The 22,992-nt window shown below is 42.6% G+C and overlaps 1 protein-coding gene and 1 long non-coding RNA gene across 2 annotated transcripts in view; one reads left to right on the forward strand and one right to left on the reverse strand.

The window, feature by feature from the left end:
• Positions 1-22,992, forward strand: part of ITPR1 (inositol 1,4,5-trisphosphate receptor type 1) — a 268,821-nt gene that overhangs the window by 230,484 nt on the left and 15,345 nt on the right. The window contains 6 exon segments of the mRNA XM_075939741.1: positions 963-1,127; positions 3,629-3,824; positions 6,002-6,103; positions 8,946-9,088; positions 12,515-12,680; positions 13,958-14,118. Coding sequence (XP_075795856.1) covers positions 963-1,127; positions 3,629-3,824; positions 6,002-6,103; positions 8,946-9,088; positions 12,515-12,680; positions 13,958-14,118 — 933 coding nt within the window.
• On the reverse strand, positions 21,458-22,805 carry LOC112547417 (uncharacterized). The gene is made up of 3 exons (XR_012906462.1): positions 22,750-22,805; positions 22,522-22,673; positions 21,458-21,596 (listed from the first exon to the last, which is right to left on the reverse strand). It is a non-coding gene; the product is annotated as an uncharacterized LOC112547417 (long non-coding RNA).

The following is a 22,992-nucleotide window of genomic DNA, read 5'->3' on the forward strand; positions in this document are numbered from 1 at the left end:
TAATTGGTGTAAAAAGTAATTGCCAAATTGGATTGGGGCTCTTTTTTAAAAATAGAATTGCTGTACTGTGCTTCATTCAAACGCTCTTCTCCAAATTTAAGAGCTCCACTGTGTCTCTCTTTTGTCAAAATCTAGTGAAAGCTCCCAGCTCAGCTAGAAATGTTAAGAAATCTGTGACCCTACAGTATCTTGAGCTTTTTGCTCAAACCCTTCTCATGTTCAGTCACTAAGCTACAAAAGATAAGAGTTTGTAAGGTTTATCAAACAGTAATTGTCCTAAATGCTTGTATCTTACCTGGATGTCATCTTGTGTATATATTATATATACCTTAGACTATTGAAACCAACATCTTGTTATCTAAATACGTTCACCGTGCCGCATATATGCCAATATATTACCCACTTGTCAGTGATGGTATTATTACGTATTGTGGTAATGCTTAACAGCTTCTCTTCAGATTGGGGAAGCCATTGATCTTGGCACTGATGTGTCCTGCTACTCGTGATTACCATATACCCAATCTAAAAATAGTTTGGGAAAATGGATTATATTCTTATTAACAAGTTACTGGGGGGTGTCTCAGAAATGTAAATGCTTCTGTTCCAAGGAACTATTTGTTCTAGCACTTTGAGTGAGAAGTTTCATGCTTTCTTTAAAAAATCTTACCTCTTCCAAGTGGGTGATTTTGTTTTTGCAGCCGAGAATCTCATATACTTAGGTGTATTAAGTCACAGTTGAGACGATTTTGCGTGTCCTTTTTATCAAGACCAACTTTTGCTCTTGGCTCAGTTAAGGTTGGGCTGGACAGATACAGTTGCAGGTAGAACCTGACCAACATCTGTTGCTCAATTATTCTACAAGGCCTCATTGTGGTTGTTGATAGAAACATATTGTGACTTAAAACTGAGTCTGCAATTATGTCACATACTCTAGTTAACCTCTGCTGTGATTATCTCCTTAGGTTTGTAATAAAATAATTTTCCTGATGAGTTTTGTGGGTAATTGTGGAACATTCACTAGAGGATACAAGGCAATGATCATGGATGTAGAGTTTCTTTATCATCTGCTGTATCTTCTTATTTGTGCGATGGGGCTCTTCGTACATGAATTTTTCTACAGTTTGTTGGTAGGTACTTACCTTGTCTTTTGGAATGCTCTCTGTCCTTTTCTAAAGCCTCCATCACAGTAGAATCCAGAAGATTTAAATGTGCCACTGTACAGTCTACCCAAAAATAGAACCTAGATTTTCCACTGCTGGTGTGTCTGCTGTCTCAAGTGGGGTGGATTTTTAGTGGTAGTCTTTTCCAAGAGACCAAAGTCATGCCTTTCACCTTGAGAGCTTACTGGGAGCGGGAGGGGAAACTCACTGTCCCTGTACTTCTTCTGCTCTCTTTACCTCATAGATAAATGGAAGACTTGTACTTTGTTCCCCCACGGGGAACTACACATTGCTTTATTGTAACTAAACTGTAGGATTTAGTAATGAGTACAATTGCAAAGAAGACTAGTTTACAAGTACAGGCAGTCCCCAAGTTACGCGGATCCGACTTATGTCGGATCCGCAGTTACGAACGGGGCTTTTCTCGCCCTAGAGAACGGGAGCGGCGGGGCGCCCAGATGCGCTGTGGTCCCGCCACCCGCGTCCTCCGGGGCGAGAAAAGCTACTCCGCGTCTCCCTGGTCTGCTGGGGGGGGGGACCCCCTCCCAGCAGACCAGGGAGACGCGGAGCAAAGCCGCGGAGGATGCGGGCGGGCCCGCGGCACGTCTCGGCGGTCCCGCCACCCGCGTCTCCCTAGTCTGCTGACCAGGCTTTTTTCACCGACAACGCCGGTGTAGAGCAGCTGGGGCGCTGCCGGGTTGGTCCCGCAGCGCCGCTCCTCGGCACTACTTGCCTAACCCGGCAGCACCCCAGCTGCTCTGCCCCAGGCGTCCCCAAGTCAGCCGCTGCTGAAATTGACCAGCGGCTGACTACAGGAAGTGAAGAAAGTATTTTATGTCTAAAAGGAAACTTTCAAGGAGTGGCCCTCACTTCTCACGAGCACCCCAATCTGGCCGAGTGAATATGCCTACACTCTCTTCTGTTTAAAAGCCTCTTTGGCAACTCAGCCCTCCAGCCCTATCACACACCCAGGCTGTGTCTAGACTGACAAGTTTTTCCGCAAAAGCTTACCAGCTGTCTGCACTAGCCACTTGAATTTCTGCAAGAACACTGACTTCCTACTGTCTGAAATCATGCTTCTTGCAGAAATACTATGCTGCTCCCGTTTGGGCAAAAGTCCTTTTGCGCAAAGCTTTTGCGCAAAAGGGCCAGTGTAGACAGCTCAGATTTGTTTTGTGCAAAAAAGCCCCAATCGCAAAAATGGCGATTGGGGCTTTTTTGCGGAAAAGCGCGTCTAGATTGGCACGGACGCTTTTCGGCAAAAAGTGCTTTTGCGGAAAAGTGTCAGTGCCAATCTAGACGCTCTTTTCCGCAAATGCTTTTAATGGAAAACTTTTCCGTTAAAAGCATTTGCGGAAAATCATGCCAGTCTAGACGTAGCCCCAGTGTGCTATCAGCAAAATCCCTTCTGGGTACACCTGTACCAGGGGATCATCTTGGGTCCGATCTTGGGTCTGAGTCTATTCCCCATTTGGGGGAATAGCAGTGCCCCCAGGGCGTCCCCTCATGGAGGCAGTGTCGCCTCTTACCTCAGTGCTTCATAACAAAAGTGCCATCATAGTTCAGTCTTCATTCAGGTCACCACATTGAGCAGTTTGCAGTTCTGCCGCTCTCTCAGCCAGCCCGTCCCCCGGTCTACAGAGCTTGAGGTCTCCAGAACAATTGACTGACATCTGATCCGGCAGCTCCTTTTATAGGTCCTTCCTGGCCCCTGATTGGTGGCTTCCTCCACTACCACTCTTGCCTGCTTGGAGGACTTTCCTGTAGTCTCCCCAGTGGGAGATGCGGGGGAGGGGAGAAGGAGGCAGGGTGCAGCAAGGCCACAAGCCTCCAGCAGGAGACTTTGGGGCCTCATCCACCCTGTGATAGAAACAATCACAAGATTAATTCACCACCACAAAGCCACTGTTTCCAAAAAACCTTAACTTTTAGGTGTGTCCTTTTCATTCATTTATTTTTTAACTGAAGTTTAAAGAAACTTGCCAATTTAAATTTCTGAAATAGATTACACTTTTCGGTTTGGTGCTGAAGAGAAAGAGAGTGACACAGAGAGCGCACATTTTACTAACATTAATCAACTTAGCATCTTAGCATACCTATGTGGTAATTAAAATAGGAATATCCCCATTTTACAATTGAGGAAACCTATCGGTCAGTATTGCCACCAAAGTCTTCTAACCTCCGACTCCTCGAATCTCAACACGTCATCAGTTAGCTGATTTCTTCAGGGGAAAAAGACCTGTTTGGAAATGGGTAATGTAAAATCATGTGGATGGGGGTGCTATTCTGTTTAGTCATTTGATCATGCTCCAGAATTCTAAATTAACTATATACTTAAAAAAGGACAAACCTTAAAACATTGGAATTATGTTACTTCCATCCTACTCTGAATTGTCCCAAAATGTAACATGCCACCAGTTTCTGAACAGTCAACTTGTGAAACAGCTTGACCTGCCCCTTTTTTCCAGCTTTTTGACTTGGTGTACAGAGAAGAAACCTTGCTGAATGTCATAAAAAGTGTCACTCGCAATGGACGTTCCATCATCCTGACTGCTGTTCTTGCTCTTATCTTGGTTTACCTGTTCTCGATAGTGGGGTACCTGTTCTTCAAAGATGACTTTATCCTGGAAGTAGATAAGCTGCCTAATGAAACGTTATTGCCAGGTTGGTATTGGATATTTTAACTGTGCAAGATTCAAAAACATAAAAGGCTTGACCCTGTGAGGTGCTGTGCTTGCTGCACAGCTTGTAGTGGGTGCTCAATGCCTTTTAGGATTAAACACAGATTTGGTTCTGGTAAAAGGTGCTGCCCAAACAAGAAATTGACTGATGCAAATGGTGCTCCTAACATTGGGTAAATTAATACCAAGGCCCCTGTCCTCCCCTCCCACTGCCAAATGGAGATAGCATTTAAACTTTCCTTTTGTATACAGGCAGTCCCAGGGTTATGTACAAGATAGGGACTGTAGGTTTGTTCTTAAGTTGAATTTGTATGTAAATCGGAACTGGTACATATTGTACCCCAGGTGTCCCTGATTCAGCCGCTGCTGAAACTGACCAGCGGCTGACTACAGGAAGCCCGAGGCAGAGCTGAATCAGACACGCCTGGGGCAGAGCAGCTGGAGTGCTGCTGGGTTGGTCTGGTAGCGCTGACCCTTGGCACGGCGGGACCAACCCGGCAGAACCCCAGCTGCTCTTGGGGACACCTGGGGCAGAGCAGCTGGAGTGCTGCTGGCTTGGTCCCGCAGCGCCGCTCCTCGGCGCTATTGGACCAACCCAGCAACACCCCAGCTGCTCTGCCCCAGGTGTCTCCAAGTCAGCCGCTGCTGAAACTTACCAGCGGCTGATGCCAGGAAGCCTGGGGCAGAGCAGCCCGCCTCCCTCCCCAGCAGACCAGGGAGCTGGGGAGCGGCTTTTCTCGAGAAAAGCCGCTCCGCGTCTCCCTGGTCTGCTGGGGGGCTCCCCCAACAGACAGGGAGATGCGGAGCAAAGCCGCGGAGGACGCGGGCGGCGGGACCGTGGCCAGCAGACCAGGGAGACGCGGAGCAAAGCCGCGGAGGACTCGGGTGGCGGGACCGCCACGGCGCGTCTCGGTGGTCTGCTGGGGGGGTCGCACCCCGTTCTTAAGTAGGGATCCGACGTAAGTAGGGTCCACGTAACCCGGGGACTGCCTGTATATGAGATTTCTTACAGTGAGTGATATGACAGTCAAGATAATCAAATTCAGATAAAAGTAGCTTCTATTCTGGATTAATTGCAAGCATATTAGAGGCAGGGCAGAAGCCAAGTTTAGCTGAATTTGATTTTCTTAACTGTCGTATCCCTCCATCTGTGAAGTTTACATCCTGCCTTGGTTAGGCAGAGTTTAAATGTGTTCAGGCGAAAGCCGACTCTTTTTCCCAGACTTGAACTGGTGAGCTTTCTGGTTGCAAATACTGGTTAAGCTTGCAGGTTAATAATTTGTGGGGATTGGAGGGTTTCTTTTTACTTTTAATGGTGGGTTTAATTCTATAACAATCAAAATAGAATTATCAATAACCAAATAAATACACACGGAAGGGAGTGCAAGAGGTGGCTTTTCTGAGCTCAACCTTGATACTTTTTCTCAGTTTACATGCAGAATACTAACCCCCACCAAATACTTGCTTTAAGTTCAATAACAAGTTTTGGAAGTTCTTTGGGGGTGGTTTTCTGACAAGATTTGGTCGTAGCAAGTAAAACATTGTTTTCCATTAAGCAAGCAACTTAGTGAGGGAGGAGTACAGATAGGACAGCAGATAACCTTATTAAGTGGGCATTTCACTTTTTTTCTCCAAAGCTTAAACTGTTCATAAAAAAAAAAGATTGCTTGGTATTCTTGCTAACAGAGGTTAATTTTTACCATTTACCATGCTAGAGGTCAAGAACTAAATGACACTTTGCTGCAACTTTTCCATGCTGTTGATTTCCCTGTCAGGGACATCTGATGATCTGTAATGTCTCAAACTTGCTTTGCACAATGAATGCACGTGTTTGAGGCACCATGTCTGCTGAACCATTTCAATTACTTCCTGAACATTGGGAGTTGGTAATGTGTGGAACAATTGCCTGGCGTTCGGTCCTAGTGCACAGAAATGGAAATCGTTTTATTTTGTCATTCATTGTTAAATAACTAGACCTGAGAGTTTAATTGGACTCTAACCTTCAAATCACATTGGAAAAATCTTTCTCAGAATTGTATACATGTTGTTTAGGGTAGACTCAGTTCATATTATAGTGTATGTTAACACCCGTGGATCAGTTTTGAAAAACTGAAACAATGTTCAGGTACATTTTTGATATCATAATTTGCATTTTTATAGATCATACAGAATCTGGTGATACCATGACTGGGGAGTTCCTGTATTCAGATGTATGTAGAGCAGGTAAAGGGGAAAACTGTTCATCAGTCATTCCTTCAGAAGGTAGGCGTCTTTCACTACTGAACTCATTGTCCTAGCCATGTATCTTAAATTAAACAGACTGGTGTAATTAAACCAGGCAGAATACAGATACCCCACCTCCCTGCCTTTGTGGGGTCCCTTGTCCTATGTCTCGTTGCTCCTGGGGTGGAGGGGACTGGACTTGAACCCACTTCCCTGTGTTCCCCAGGCAAGTGCACTTCTGGGAGGGGGCACATCTGATTTGAGGGAGGATTAATTTATCTGAACTTCCCAGTAGTGTAAATGTCTTTTGGTACATGAAATACTGTGTGTAGAAAAGACATACTTATTTTATTGCTATGAGATTGCTTAGTCCTGAATTGAATTGAAACATGTTGTATTATGAAATGCCTTTCCTTATGAATTTGAGAAGGGAAAAGTGATGCAGCTAGTCCTTTTTATATACTCCTGAATCTTGCAACAATCAACAATTCTGACCTCAGAAGTTGGTCTCTGAATTTACAAGCATCTTCAAATTAATTAGTAAAGGAATACATGTGAATATTGTTTTGAACTATTAAGAAATAATAAAATAAATACATAAAATGGGTCTAAAAGATAAGAAAAAAGATATATGTTGGGCTTGACATGGCAGTATGGTTGCCCATTCATCTATAGTGCAATGATCAGCCTTAAATTGAATAGTGAAATGTTTTGTCCTATTTCCTATCAATTAAATGTATTTCCTTGCTGAGATTAATGGTGTTGGCTGTGAGATACAGACAATGTAGGTACAGGCAGTCCCCGACTTACGCGGATCCGACTTATGTCGAATCCGCAGTTACGAACGGGGCTTTTCTCGCCCTGGAGGACACGGAGTGCGGGACCTCGCGGTCCCGCCGCCCGTGTACTCCGGGGCGAGAGAAACTGCTCCGCGTCTCCCTGGTCTGCAGATCAGGAAGACGCAGAGCAAAGCCGTGGAGCACGCCGGCAGGGGGACAGCTCAAGCGCACCCGGGCTGTCCCGCTGTGGGCGTGCTCCAAGGCTTTGCTCCCCGTCTCCCTGGTCTGACCAGCAGACCAGGGAGATGGGGAGCAAAGCCTCGGAGCACGCCAGAAGTGGGACAGCGCGACGCGCCTGGACTGTCCCGCTGCCCACGTGCTCTGCGGCTTTGCTCCGCGTTTCCCAGGTCAGCAGACCAGGGAGACGGAGCAAAGCCGTGGCGGACATGGGCGTCCCGCCACCCCCGTCTCCCTGGTCTGCTGGGGGGGGGGGGGTGCAGCTAGTGCCCCCCCCAGCCGACCAGGCTTTTCTTGCCTACCTCTGGGGTAGAGCAGCTGGGGGCTGCTGGGTTAGTCCCGCAGCGCCGCTCCAGACCAACCCTGCAGCACCCCAGCTGCTCTGCCCCAGGAGTCCTGATTCAGCCGCTGCTGGTCAGTTTCAGCAGCGGCTGAATCAGGACTGAGGCAGAGCAGCTGGGGTGCTGCTGGGTTGCTCCAGTAGCGCCGAGGAGCCACGCTACTGGAGCAACCCAGCAGCACCTCAGCTGCTCTGCCCCAGGCGTCCCCAAGTCAGCCGCTGCTGAAACTGACCAGCGGCTGACTACAGGAAGCCCGAGGCAGAGTTGCTCTGCCCCAGGCTTTCCGGAATCAGCCGCTGATCAGTTTCAGCAGCAGCTGACTTGGGGACGCCTGGGTTTCTTAAGTTGAATCTGTATGTAAGTCAGAACTGGCGTCCAGATTCAGCCGCCGTTGAAACTGATGAGTTTCAGCAGCGGCTGATGCCCATTCTGACTTACATACAGATTCAACTTAAGAACAAGCCTACAGTCCCTATCTTGTACGTAATCCGGGGACTGCCTGTATATTTCATTCAAATGAAGTGTTTGTTTTAAATATCAGTGATGTCTGGGGGCCCATCTCCTAAAGAGGAAATGTCTGTTGGCTCTAGTGTGGCCTGTGATAAATTAATGGTACAGATACAAAAATAGGGGATGATTTTGGTGGTCTTCACATACTTAATTTTGCAAAAAAGATGTGGGAAACTGGATAGTGTCAGAGTTCATGTTGATATGTTAATATCAGTGTTTGTTTATAGCCAGAGGTGGATCTGATGCTGAAACCTCTCATCATCTCCCTAATGTTAGGAGATGTCTGGACACACTTTGATTCAGACCCATCTTTAACATTTATATTGTAATAGCTGCATTTCATTACCATAGCAAAGACATGGAGGGAGATTTTTTAATAATCTAATTTTAAGAAATAGTCATAATTAGTTCTGGAACTTTCAGAGTCAAACTGCATGAATTAGGAATGCCAAGAGCAAACTGAAGTTATAGCCAAACTTACCAAAGTTGATGGGAAAAATAATCTGTTCCTTTCAAATACACTATAGTTTCCATTGTTGATAATGCACCGTAACCATTTCAAGTGCAAGAGACAAGCTTTTCTTTCAGAAAGTAGCTTATGGCCTGTCTAATCATTCCTCTGTCAGATACAGCGTATGGACAAATGCGTAGCCCTCAGATCTGTCAAAAAGCCATGATTCTATAGAAACAGGCATCTGCTAAGCTTACGTTGTGCATGGTAACAGAAGGGGAAAGAGAATTTAGCCAACTCAGCACAGAAACTAGAAACCAAATTTTGGTGGTGGAAAGGAGGGATACAACTGAGCCATCCGTGGAGACCAGCTGCTGTTCAGTTCCTAGCGAACAAGTGCTGCTCTCGTGATCTATGAGGTTTATTAGATACATGTGGTTAGAATCTTATGACTGTTCTTAAAGAGAAAAGGCTACTTTAAAGATGGATAATTCAAAGAATAAAGAGATTTAAAACACATCTTCTTGTCTTTTAAACCTGTCTAATGCTTACTATCTGAATAGAGCTGATTTCTAAAGAAGAAACGGAGGAAGAGGATAAAGAGCATACGTGCGAGACATTGCTGATGTGCATTGTTACTGTACTGAGTCATGGGCTCAGGAGTGGAGGTGGAGTAGGAGATGTGCTCAGGAAACCATCCAAAGAGGTAAATTAACACTGCATGGGGGAGGATAAGAGAGATCTAGTTTTATTGAAGAGAATGTTGTGCATAGTGTATTAAACATATTATATTACTAGATAGACAGGACCACAGTTCTTCACTATGTAATATAGTTAAATCTTTGCAGTAAGAGAAGCAATGGCACATTTAAAATGTATTTCCAACTATTTGATCTGCTTTATGATTATTAATCATATTTTAGGATAAAGTTTAAGGAAGAACCAAAAATAGAGCCCCATTGTGCTAGGTGCAGTACAATCAGAGAAGCAGAAAGTTCCTGCCCGGAAGAGCTTACAGTCTAAATAGAGCAGACAGATTGAGGAGGAAAGGTTAGACTGTGACCTGGGTGGTGGCAGCAAATGTTATGTTCCATGGTTTTTTGGAAGTTAGGAGCTGATGAGATAAATTAAAAGAAAGGGGTGGAGGGGGACAGAGCGAGGGAGAGAAGGGAAGAGAAGCAGGGAAGCTCCAAAGTGAATGCTTTCCTCTTCTGCCCTTACAAAAACAGCCAATCAGCACAGGGCATAGAAAGGGCTCTGCTGGTTCCTCCCTGTAGTTTTAATACCAGGCCATCTGCTATTCGGGGAGAGAGGCACCAAGTGTGTTGTAGTGACCCTAAAGTGGTAGAGAGTTAGAGGCCTTCCTGTTTTTCTGGACCTATGGGCCAACTGGACCCAATTCACTCTCCCTTCCTTCCTTCCTTCCTTCTTTCTTTCTTTCTTTCTTTCTTTCTTCCTTCCTTCCTTCCTTTCTTTCTTTCTTTCTTTCTTTCTTTCTTTCTTTCTTTCTTTCTTTCTTTCTTTCTTTCTTTCTTTCTTTCTTTCTTTCTTTCTTTCTTTCTTTCTTTCTTTCTTTCTTTCTTTCTTTCTTTCTTTCTTTCTTTCTTTCTTTCTTTCTTTCTTTCTTTCAGGAAATGGTCCCCAGTGAGAGTGGGTTGTAGCTGTTTAATTATAACCTTTTTGAATTCCAGTGTGGGGTGATGTGTGACAACTAGAGATATGTGGTAGGAGGGGATTTTGTTTCTGTTTTAAAGCAGGTTCTCTGAGGGTATTTGGGTGGCCTGTTCCACCCTTGTGCTTGGATGGGGTGTCCTTGTTTGGTGAAGGTGATTCAAAGCATATGAATGTGCGAACATTGGACATTCTCCTTGGAGCAAATTCCATGGTCTCTGAGTGCTTCTTTGTAGATCACTGGTTTTCAAACTTATTTTAGCATGACCCAGCTGAAGAAAATTGTTGATGCCTGTGACCCAACATAATTTGACTAGAGTGTGGGTTCCGAGGTTGGGCTGAGAATTGAGAGCTTTGGGCTGTAGGAGTGGGCTCTGGCTTTTGGGCTGTCAGAGCTGGGGCAGGTGGAGCTTACTTTGAGCATCTCCCAGACAGCAGGGATTCTAAGACAGGCTTCCTGTCCCTCCTGGCACTGTAGACCATGCTGCCCCTGGAAGTAGCCAACAGCAGGTTCCCAGCCCATAGGAGCAAGGAGCTAGTGTTCAGGCAGGGGCAGTGTATGGAGACCTGTGTGCTCTCCTGGCCACCTCTCACCCACCCCCCACTCCCCCACTCCCACCCCCATCAGGAGCTGGGCCTGCTGCTGGCTGTTTCTGGGGCACCTTGCAGTCTTTGTGCCAGGACAAGCAGGAAGCTGCCTTAACACCCACACTGGTCACCTGATCATTCTGCCACAGTGAGACCCAGTGCCTGACATTCCACGACCCAGTACTGGGTCGGCGACCCATAGTTTGAAAACCACTGCTCTAGATAGCAGATGTATTGATGTGTTTGGGCTGCTCACACAAGCTCTGTGAAGACAAGTGTGGTGATCGGTGGGTTTCTTATATATAGTTGTCCATAGAGTTTTTCAAGCTGATTGTAGTATCCAGGAAGTTGTGGGAGTGTTCTGGAAGCCATTTAATGGATGGGTGATGGTGGTTGAAGTTCTGCTGGTAATCTATGAAGGAGTTAGTCGTCTGTCCAGCAGATGGAAATATCATTGATGTATCTCAGATATCTCATTGATTTGTGTGGTGCATTTCTCCAGAAATTTTTTCTCAGGGTGGCCCATGAAGAGGTTGGCATACTAAGGAGCCAGCCTACTCTCGACACCTCTTCCCATGATTTGGACAAAGTGCTTGTTGGTGAATGTAGAGCTATTGTGGGTGAAGATGAAATGGATGAGTTTGGCAGTGGGTTTTGAGGTGGTTATCTGAATGTTCTCCATGATTTTGCAGAGATGTTTGAGGCAAGCAGTGATGTTGATATTGATGCATACGGAGGTGACAAGCAGGTTGTTAATGTTATGGAGTTTGTGGAGGAAGTTTATTATGTCTTGAAGGAAGCTGCTGGCTCTTTGTGTGCTGCTTGGTTTGAAGACAATTTCTATGAGTCTTGATATTCCTTCAGTAAGAGTGTGGCAGCTAGATAGGAAGGGCTGTGTGGACTCCCCTGTTTGTGTATCTTTGGGAGCATATAGAAGGATTCTGGGGTAATGGATGAGGTTTCAGAGTTGCTCTTGGAGTTGCTTGGGGAAGAATTTGATATCCTTTCATTTCTGTGTAAATTGTGGTGTGGGGTCATCTTTTAAGTTCTTTATAACAGGTGCTGTCACAGTTCAGGTTAACTTAATTAAAGTCCAAGTGATTTACACTACATTGAATCAAGGCCACTTTGAGTCTGAATCAGAGCAACCACACCAATTTTGAATGTGGTTTACTTGAAATATAGGTGTTCAGTTAATTCAGGTTAACTTCGCTGAGTGTTCCTCTGTAGACAAACCCATAGGGTACATCCATGCTACAACAAAAGACCATGGCTGCCTCAGCTTCGCTGACTCTAGCTGGATCCATGTGGTTATAACATTATGGGGAAAACATTCAGGCTTGGGCTATAGCCTAAGACTCAGTGCCTTGATTATTTTATTGCAGTGTAGACACACCCTTACATGCTTTTGAATTTTTTTTGTCAGTAGTAAAACAGGCAGCGAGCTTAACAACACTGTTTCCTGCTTTAGCTAATAAAGAGTATATAGATGGTTATTTGTTGTGATTTGGTGATAATACAAACAACTGTCAAAGTAATGTCAGGAGGTGATCTGGGGTGGAAGGAATAAATGACAGACTTCGATAAGTATATAACACGAGTAGGTACCAAAAAGAGAAAAGAGGCTTGCAGATCAGATGACAAGTAGGGGGAAACTGACTCCCTATCACTGACTAGTTTGATGTTTTTCTAATAGATAATAAAGAATGTAAAATATTAAATGTAATCATTGGAGGACTTCACAGAGTGGTATTCTGAATTAGGGAGTCTCAAGAGGGGAGATGGTGGATTGATGAAATATTGCTGCTGAGCTGAAAGAGAGGACTCTAATGGTAAGTGTCTGGATTAACTTTTTAAAATATTTGTCTTACAGGAACCTCTTTTTGCTGCTAGAGTGATATATGATCTTCTGTTCTTCTTCATGGTGATCATTATTGTCCTTAATCTGATTTTTGGTGTTATCATTGACACTTTTGCTGATTTAAGGAGCGAAAAGCAGAAGAAAGAAGAAATTTTAAAAACAACTTGCTTTATTTGTGGTAAGCATTTGCTTTAGAGCTAGAAACTGATCCGTCTAATCCAAAGGTAGCAGTGGCCTTGCTCTCCCAGGAAATATAAGACACTGAGAAATAGGATTCTTCTTCAAGTGTTTGCCCATGTCAATTCCATTGACGTTCCATTCTCTTTGAGCCACCTGCAATGGATTTCACAGGAGCATGTGCTTACCCATCTTTTGTAACTGCTCTTCAAGATGTATTGCTCATGTCCATTCCATTACCCACCCCTTCTACCATTCACTTGGAATTGTTGGCAAGAAGGAATTGAGCAGGCCAGGGCCAGCAGCACTTGATATACCCATGCATGAGCGCAGCACTCCGAGGAGGTGGGAGGTGTCACAGTTAGCCCTACAGATATTGTCAAGGCAAAAATCTCTGATGACGGCACATGTGGGTGCATGCCCAACTAGAATGGAATGGACATGAGCAACACATCTCAAAGAACAGGTTACAAAATGTGGGTAACTGTATTGGAAGACCCTACATAATATTTTTCAACTAGTTGTTGTTCTCCACTACTGCAACAACTTTTCAAGATCTCTTGAAAGCTCGTCAACATCTCTTCCTCTTCAAGTAGAGAATCCTGATTTGAGAGCATCTTCTTACGTTAACTTTGCTATTGGGGGGGAGAATTGCTTGGAAAGTTTGAGGAACTTGGGATAAAGAAAAAAGGATTGGCAATAGGAGTCTACTGTTTATATACCGCTCTTCTTAAGTATACTTCATCTAGCTTGTTTCATGTTTTGCCTGTGTTTTAGACAACAATTTTATGTTGAAGCATTAGATAAACTAAAATGGATCATGTTTCTAAAGACACTGGATAGGTTCTGAAAAACACCTACTTTTGAGTGCACTCAAGTGAAAAGTTAAACTATGGAGGCTGAGAGGCCAAAGTAGTAAAATGACATGGTCATACATAAACACATATAATGATGTATTAATATCCCTTAGAAGTTTGTTGCAATGTAGTTGCTGTGTTTTGCATAATTTTATTTCGAAAAGGGGATATTTTCAGGAAATGTAGCAAAAACTCTTTATTACCTATCATACCTACCTAGCTTCACCATGACTTTTCTAGAATGTGTAATCAGTGGAAATGGTACAATTTCTACCCTAAGGAGTTCATCCCTGTGACGCTGTTCAAGAATATATTTCGTTGTTAATGCATAAATGCCACAAACAGTTGCCTTCTACTTCTAACTCAAGAGTTGCTGAGCACTAATAAGGGTATGTGTTCTCTCTCTCTTTCTCTCTCTCAGGTTTGGAAAGAGACAAGTTTGATAACAAAACAGTCACATTTGAAGAGCATATAAAAGAAGAGCACAATATGTGGCACTACTTGTGCTTTATTGTATTAGTAAAAGTAAAAGATTCGACAGAGTATACAGGACCAGAAAGTTACGTGGCAGAAATGATTAAGGTAAAATTGAAGTACTTTCCCCAAATCAGATTGATTATATGGTCTATATTTGTTTAGTAAATACAAATAGTCTTCATATTTGTGTAAGAATTTGAGGAACAGAGGATTTGTCCTACCACAACAGACTATCATAATTCAGTATTTTACCTCCTTAGTGGTGTTTCTTGATCAGAGAATATACCTGAAGAATAACATAAAGGTCGAGATTTTTGTAAGAGGATTAATTTCAAAAAAAGGTTTCACGGACTAGACTATTGACTACATCTTGTTGCAGGTTTCAATCCATGTGTGGTAAATGGATGGTTAATGCTAAAATTGTGCAGGCAGCAAGATTTGGTGGTCTGTTGGATGTGTGTGAATTTTTCAGTTCAGTAGTTACAGAATCGTCTGTATCTTCATACCTGTGGCTTCTACGCCTCTAAAATATTCACACTTGTGTCAAGTGGATAGAAGTAAAGTCCTACCTAGTCTCTGGTTTAGACCAGTTGCCTAGGTTGAAGGGAAGACAGTCTGTTTTGAAAACTCATGTAGCTTAGTATAAAAGAAAACATTTTCAACAGTTGGGAGAACTGTTTGTAATCCGACATGCATGTAAAACCTGTCTCACTGCACAGCATCCTAAACTGACTTCTAAGACTTATTGTAGTCTTATGAATTAGTTATTAAAGTAATAAACCAAAATTAATAGCTGCTATTTTGCAAAGCCTTTTGATGAACAAATTTAAATGCCTTTTCTTTGCCAAAGTGCAGGTTCAGAGCTCCTGGAACTGTCTTTTGCCTCTAAATTCTAATTACTAATTTGTCTCCCTGCTGTCTAAGGGTATGTCTACACTACCCCGCTGGTTTGAACTAGCGGGGTAATGTAGGCATACCGCACTTGCAAATGAAGCCCGGGATTTGAATTTCCCGGGCTTCATTTGCATAAGCGGGGAGCCGCCATTTTTAAAACCCCGCTGGTTCGAACCCCGTACAGCGCGGCTACACCAGGCACAAACTAGGTAGTTCGAACTAGGCTTCCTAGTTTGAACTACCGTTACTCCTCATTTCACGAGGAGTAACGGTAGTTCGAACTAGAAAGCCTAGTTCGAACTACCTAGTTTGTGCCCCGTGTAGCCGCGCTGCACGGGGTTCGAACGAGCGGGGTTTTAAAAATGGCGGCTCCCCGCTTATGCAAATGAAACCCGGGAAATTCAAATCCCGGGCTTCATTTGCAAGTGTGGTATGCCTACATTACCCCGCTAGTTCAAACCAGCGGGGTAGTGTAGACATACCCTAACTGATTAGCAAGAGCCTTTGCTGATTTCTAAATAGTTATATTTCTTTACTTATCATTTTCATTAATTATCTTTGCCATGCAACTTGTGGTCTCATTTAATTTTTACAGTCTTTTTCCTGTAAAGGTAGAATATGCCTTTAAATATAAAACCCACCAAGGCCTCCCTGAGGTGGTACAGGGTGTGTTACTTCAGGGTCACTGAAGTCTGTGTCCTACTTCTGGATTTCTGCTTCGGTAATGAGGGCTTAAAGAAATCTTGTGAGCAATCACCTGATAAAGGATTAGCACAGTGAGATAGCTGATCACATCACTGGTGCTGTCAGAAGACAGCCTTTATATTGTTCCCTTCATTTAGCACATTACATTGGTGAGTACTTCAAAATGGTGTTGGCTTTGATTTTTCTGGGCATAAAGAAGTAAGTTAGGTTAATATTATTTAGGGGTTGTTATTATTTAGGGGTTGTTTGTGTTATCACACAGTCCTTAAATCTGATTGCACCAGTTGCTGAAAAGTATCAGAGGGGTAGCCGTATTAGTCTGAATCTGCAAAAGCAGCGAGGAGTCCTGTGGCACCTTATAGACTAACCAAAGTGTTGGACCATAAGCTTTCATGGGCAAAGACCCACTTCATCAGATGCATGTAGCCTGAGAAGCTGCACAGATCTTATGGCAAAATTCTAGGCTTAATCTCTGGTTTTCCAAATGTTGGCAATGACTTGTTGGACACATTCTCCACTGACGTGTATGGAATATGCATGCCACAGGAAGCAGTAGTAGATCCAGTTTGAGAATAAATGGACCTTTTGGTAGAAGCCTAGGATTTGCCATTGAATCCCTGCTTTTTTTTTTTTTTTTTTTTTTTTTTAATCCAATCTTGCTAGTAGTGGTGGCAATATGGCAGAAGTTCATTTTGATCACCCCAAAGCAAAGTTGCTTTTCAGTCTCACTCTTGGTAGCTGTTTCTTTTTAAGAGACATAAAAACAGTGCTTCCCTTGCCCCCCAGAACAAAAAAAAAGAAAAATGGAACTCTCTGACTGTATTGCTTCCTCAGGCCTATGTAAATACTTCAGTAAGAGATGGTCCAGGGGTGTAGGAATGACTGTGTGCATTTTTTATGTTTTACGCCAAAGTTCTTTGTTTTCATCCTCATCAGAAACAAATTTAGTAGGAGTGGCAACTAAGGATGTTAAATATCAACTAATGGACTAATCGAATAGTTAATGTATTTTGCATTGACTATTCAATTAGTCAATAGAGCGATTCCGCCTTTGAAGTGTAGCAACAGCAAATGCTTATTGGAAGGACTAGTTGCTAGTCTCCCCCTTGCTGCCTCCTTCTGATAGATGCAGCAAGTGCAGCTGGCCACGGGCTGCACACGGCGTTTCAAAGTACCCCCTCTTTCTGATAGGCAGCAAGGGGGGTGGCAAAGCAACTAGTCAACTAGCATGTCGACTATCCTATAAGCATTTGCTTGTCAGATAGTTGACTAGTTCTTCACATCCCTAGTGGCAATGGGGGAAGGAAACCTTTATAACATGCCTATGATTCCAAGGTTTCAACTGAGCCTGTTGGAGAGGCTGATTTATTTTGTTCATATTGGGATTGTATGACAATCTAAAATTACTCAATATCTTTAGCAGGCACGTGCTCTTCTAAAGTGTCTGCTAACTTCAAAGTCAGATTTAGAAGGGATTTTTTTCCCCATGTAAACAGACTGAAGGTGGCACTCTAACATCTTTGGTAATGACACAAACTGGGCACTTCTATTACCATAGGTTTCAATGTAGTATGGACGTGCAATAGAAATATTTACTGAGCTATATTGGCTTGGACAGGAAGCAGAGATATGCTCAAAAATATATTGGAACTACAGAGGCTAATTTACTTCAGATGTTTCCTTCTCCTGCCCTGAGTCATAAAATGATAGAAGATTAGGGTGAAGAGAAATGACCTGATTAGAGTTGGAAGAGTCCAACCCACTGCTCAAAGCAGAACCAACCCCAACTAAATCTCAACCGAGTAGCTTTGGACAGTACTTATTTGTCAGCAAGAGTTGAAACCGTGCACCTGCAATTTAGAACGTTTATTATTTTTGCAGCACTCTAGGTGTACATAGAACATTACAAATACTGTTGTGAATCTATTACCTTGGAATTGAATATGCTACCAGTTTCTTACTTTAGTGCAGTGCTCATTGGCTTTCACAGTGGGTGCATTTAAACACCATACACATCATGAATAAATTCATTTTATGCCAGTTACTATATATTCAGACAACTTAGTTCCTTTAAGGATGACCTCATCTCTTGATATGTTCTTAACTAAAAATAATCTTGGTGTAAAGAGGTGTGAATGGCAATTTTGATACTACATACTGTACTTGATACCAAGGAGTTAAATGTTGGTTACATAACGTCTGTCATTGCCTGCAGGAATTTGAGCCAGTGGTTAAAAAAAAAAATCTCATTCTAATTGAGAACAAATCTATAAAATGCACTGAATAGATGTTGTATTACCTAGTTTCATGTGTAAAGGCTAATTAAATTACTATGCAATGTATAGAAAAGTCAGCATTTCTACTTAGAAAACCAAATGTAAGATTTAAAAGGAATTAGAATATAACCAGCTCCACTCAATTAATATGGTGCATTTGATTTATTTAACATCAGACAGGAGTGGATGGATTCTGAAGTCCATTGCAATGCTTTTTTACGTGAGATTGTAATTGCTTTCATAAGGTTGTTAAAATATCAAAGATGAGGTTTTTTTTGCAATATTTGTTAATTCCCAGGCTTAGAAAAAATGGTGCTGGAATTGTGAGCTGTGCAGCTATATGCCGTGATTCCATCTGGTAGTTTGTTTGATCTTGTAGCGAAAAATCAGAATTGTGTGTTAAGGGACTGTGGTTCCCATCCCATCACTGGTACAAACTTCTTGTGCAAATCTCATTGTTTATTTGCTCATCGATAAAACAGGGAAAATGATCCTCTGCCTTATCAAGGAGGTTGTGAGATCCAGCAGCTTAATAGTTACCAAACATTTTGAGCTTCACAAATAAAAGTTGCTGGAGAAATACCAATGGGAAAAATGGAATTGCTTGTATTCTTTGACATGCAAATAAATTGTCTTGTATCCTGAAGCTCTTATGTGAGCACTGAGGGTGATGAGTTGTATCTACATAGAGGCCTCTTATAGACTTCAGGAGTATGCACACAATGAAGGAAACAGTATGGAGCAGACTGTCTTGTAAGTGCCTCCTTTCAGTTGTTTTAAGGATAAACATTTAATAGTGCAGAAATTACTATCAGACAATAAGAAAATGGTTAGCAGTGCTCCAAATGGACTTGAATTGTAAACTATAAGCCTTCTCCCCTCTTCCTCCCTCCCCCCCTCCCCCCCCCCCACTCCCTGATCTAACTTCTTTGCATCTGGTTAAATCACTGTAGATGTTTGTTTAAGATAGTGAGACTTTTAAGTTAGATCAATGCCTCTTCAAAAGTATTTTTTATCTGGAAAGTATGTTAATTGTGCTATAACACAGATAGTCCAATGCTGGTTGTGTTTCCCTGGAACAAAGGTGTAGTTCACTCACGGTACTGCTTTGTAGTCACCAAGGCACATTAGGTGATGTCTGAATAATACTAGGGTGGGGGGGGGGGGTTAAAAGGGTGACCACTTATTGTGTTGGCTAGACATTGACATCCACACCCAAATGATTCATACAGACTCAGTGCAACTCCTTACAGATGGTCTTATCTACCCATCCTCTCAGTCTGAGAGTTTATTTAGACTGCTGCATTTGCCTCCAGTTACTCTAGCAGTCTCATTTACTACTATCCCATTAGTATAGATATCTTTAGTGTGTCACTCAACATCTGTCGCACTCTTTTGCAGGCATTTTATAACTTGTCTGTACAAATTTGCCTTACTCTAGAGTTTTGAGGAATGTAGAACCAAATACTTGGTGTGCTCCTTTGCTCCTTTTTTTGATGTAGAAATGAAATTAGACATATAAACTTTAGAGTGTGTGCACGTGCGTGCGCTATATATAAACAGATGCACTTAAGGAAAAAAAGGACTCATTTTGACAATTTTGCCCACAAAGCTTCCTGAAATAATGCTTATCATCTCAGTAGCCTTTTTCAACCATAGACATCAAAGCCCTATACCAAGAAAGATGTTTCATTATCACCTTGACATAAGAGAAAAACGAGGCATAGTTCAAATAAACTGCCCAACATCACCGAGCTGGTCAGCAGAGCATCCAGGGATAGAACCAGAACTATCTTGGGCATGTCTTCACTACCCATTAAATCGACAGGCAGCAATCAATCCAGCAGGACTTGATTTGCTGTGTCCTAGACGCAATAAATTGACCACAGTGTGCTTTCCCACCGACTCCGACACTCCACGAAAACAAGAAGAGTAAGCAATGTTGATGGGAGAGCATCATCTATTGACTGTCTTAAGTATGCTTAGCATGGTATCTTCGCTGCAGTTCGTCAACTTCAGCTACATTATTCACGTAGCTAAAGTGGTCTAAGTTAGGTAATCATCAAATGCTAGAACTGGAAGGGACCTTGAGAGGTCATCAAGTCCAGTTCCCTGCCTCCATGGCAGGACCAAATAGAAGTGTTTGATCCAGCGTGCTAAAAATAGTGTACCTATAGCAGCAGGGGAGGGGCTAACTATCCCAAGTATGCAGCCGTTGGAAATACTAAGCATGCACTTGGGCGACTAGCCCCTCCTGTTGGTCATGCTACTATGCTTCCACTTTATTATTAACACACTAACTTGATCAGAAGCAGTGTAAATAGTTGCTCCCCAGATGAGAATTCCTCTCGTACCTTGAAGCATAGATGTATCCAAAGTGGGTTGAGGAGCAGGGCAGACCACAGTAAAGGTGGATAGTCAGAATAAAACAAACTGTGATTACACAATAATGGGCTTGTCACCACGGAGTTTATCCCAGCGTTTCTCCGATTTAACAACATTGGTGATCATTGAAACAATAAAATAACACCAGCAAAATATAGTGGTCAGTACAGTATATGTAGCATTTGACTCCCTAAAACCTACAATTACCGGTACCTTTATGAAAATCAACAACTCATGTTACTTTTAAAACTGTACTCATACATAATTTCCACATGGAGATACTGTTGTTGCACATACAATCAACATAATTGTATACAGCCAATCTAATGAGCTATTTGTGCACATGGTGGGGGAAGCTGCCCATGCAAACTATGCAGATGTAATTGTTCACCTATAACTTCAGAGTTCTGAGCCTTAGTTTGGTTAAGTGTTACAGTAGCAATTTCATGTCCAATCATGAGCCTGTCATTTGAATTAGTTTTATTTGGTGGACTCTTCCATGCAAAACATATCCCAAGATGCTTTAGAGAGTTAGGTAATGTAATTACATTGTTAGATAATAACTAATAGCAGAGGAAGAGAGGAGCTAAAAGATGTGTTTGGCAAAAGGCCACTGGCTGCTCTAAACTGTGTTGCAGGCACACTGGTCTTGAGCTTTGGATTCAGCTAGTTAAGCTATTTGTTCCATCGTTAATTTAAGAGCTTGGGTGTACATCAACAGCTGCTATGAAGGAAAGCAATTGCTTTGCCTAATTGTCCCTATATGGGACTAATGTATCCTGCCCTCTAGCAGAGACAAACAGTATATACCCTTCAAAGTGCTTCTGGAACTCTAAGTTGGCTTGTTTTGCCAACACTTGTCCTATGCCAATGGATTTTTTTTCCCTCCTGCTTTGTGTGGTCGATCATTTAGGCATGGTTTCAACAGGGGTGAGCTTTGCAGTGAATCTGCTTCTTTGTTGGAGGGAACAAAGGATGAAGAAGGGTAATTAGAAGAACAGAGTCTTCCTTACGGCTCTGTGTTCTATTAATATAGAACATCTTCAGAGCAATTCAGGCACAGGGCAACACAGCTAAGATCCTCATTCCTTTATTCATCATTTTAAGTGCAACACAAACCTCAATGCAAGGTGTATTTTCTTCCAGTGTTCCCCCTCCACCTCATTCACTCTCCACATTTAGGTCCTTTTTTATTCCACTCTTTTTTTCTCTTTCACACTCACTTCCTTTTTGACAGGAGGGTTCCGAAATCAGTGCCACGGCAAGAATTAGCCTGGTACAGGCATTTGAGATGGCCTTCTTTTAACTCTGTCAATCTCTGTCCTTTTGTCAGAAAAAGAAAAGTGGGAGAAGGGGGAGGTTGAGCCTCAATTCAAGATAATGTAAAGGGTTAAATTTGTGCAGTATCCTTAATATTGATGGACCCCCTAAAAGCACTTTTGTGTTCTGTAAGGAGCAACATCTCCAGGGAAAATTAGTGTGGTTGCTAACAGTGAGTGTTCTAACAAGAGTTCAGGAGAAAGGGAGGAAGAATAACATTATTGAATTTGAAATCATGGGAGGGGAGGGGATTTAGGTAAGAAAAATATGCTACCCACTTTGCAATTTGCACAATTCCCATTGATAAGGATGCTAGTCCTAGAATTCTGACAAAGTGCCATATCCATTTTATATCCTGATTACAAATTTGGCAGCACAATGAACTAGTCCCTCAGCAGGGTATTAGTCAAAGTTTATTGGGATAGATCCTATGGTGAGGATGCACACCAACTGAGGATGTGGCCTGCTATCTGTGTGCCCCTCCTACAAACCTGAATCTGAGGTTAGAGAACAACCTGCTGAATCACCAATACCACTTCCTCTAATTCAGAAAATGACCATATAACACTTGACCCAGCATCACTTCAGAAACCAGCTGGTCTCTCTCACTGGATGCATTTCACAAGAGCTAGAGGGGTTTTGTTACTCTTAGCACATTGATGATCATTGTTCTACTGTGATCATCCAAGGGCAATTGGCGCAATCTTTGACCAGTTAATTCTTCCATTCAGCCCAGCCATTTCATGATATAATGTGTCCAGGTTTACTTACATAATTTAGAAGGAAACAATTAGAAGTAGGTGGATGGAAAAGGGCAGTGCTATAATTTCTCAAGGAACAAAGGAACTTCCTTTGGGCAATCCTATAGCAACCCTTCCTCGTGATGTTTAAAACTGGATAGTGTTTGTCTGTAATGAAATTACCTCACCTATGACAACAATAGTCAACTTTGGACTATATTGAAGACACAGCAGGGGTTATTTTATATTCCAGTGCTGTCTTACTCTGCATCTGGGAATGGTATCCATACATTGAGAGCTCTGTAACTGTTTTCTTCATGATGGAAAAGATAGCACAGACCTACAAGAACAATGAAAAATAAAATGTTAATACCACTAGTCTGTTTTCACTGACAGGGGGCACAATGTCTACTTACTTTTAAAATGGGAGAAAGGTGAACTCCAAGTGGAGGGAATTGCATCCAACCTATTGTTGAAGGAAAAATTAGCTTGATACGAAATGAAGAAATAAACCGATGGGATTCTCTTTGTTACCTCATCTCACCTCAGAAAAGACAGGCTTCATGCTTTTAATTTTCAAAGCACTTTGCAGTGTACCTATCTGTTTTATGGACATGATTTTTGAAATGGCATATTGCTGAAATTTAAATATTCTGCTT

This window comes from Pelodiscus sinensis, chromosome 11 (assembly GCF_049634645.1).
Source record: "Pelodiscus sinensis isolate JC-2024 chromosome 11, ASM4963464v1, whole genome shotgun sequence".
In the NCBI taxonomy this organism is placed as follows: Eukaryota; Metazoa; Chordata; order Testudines; family Trionychidae; genus Pelodiscus; species Pelodiscus sinensis.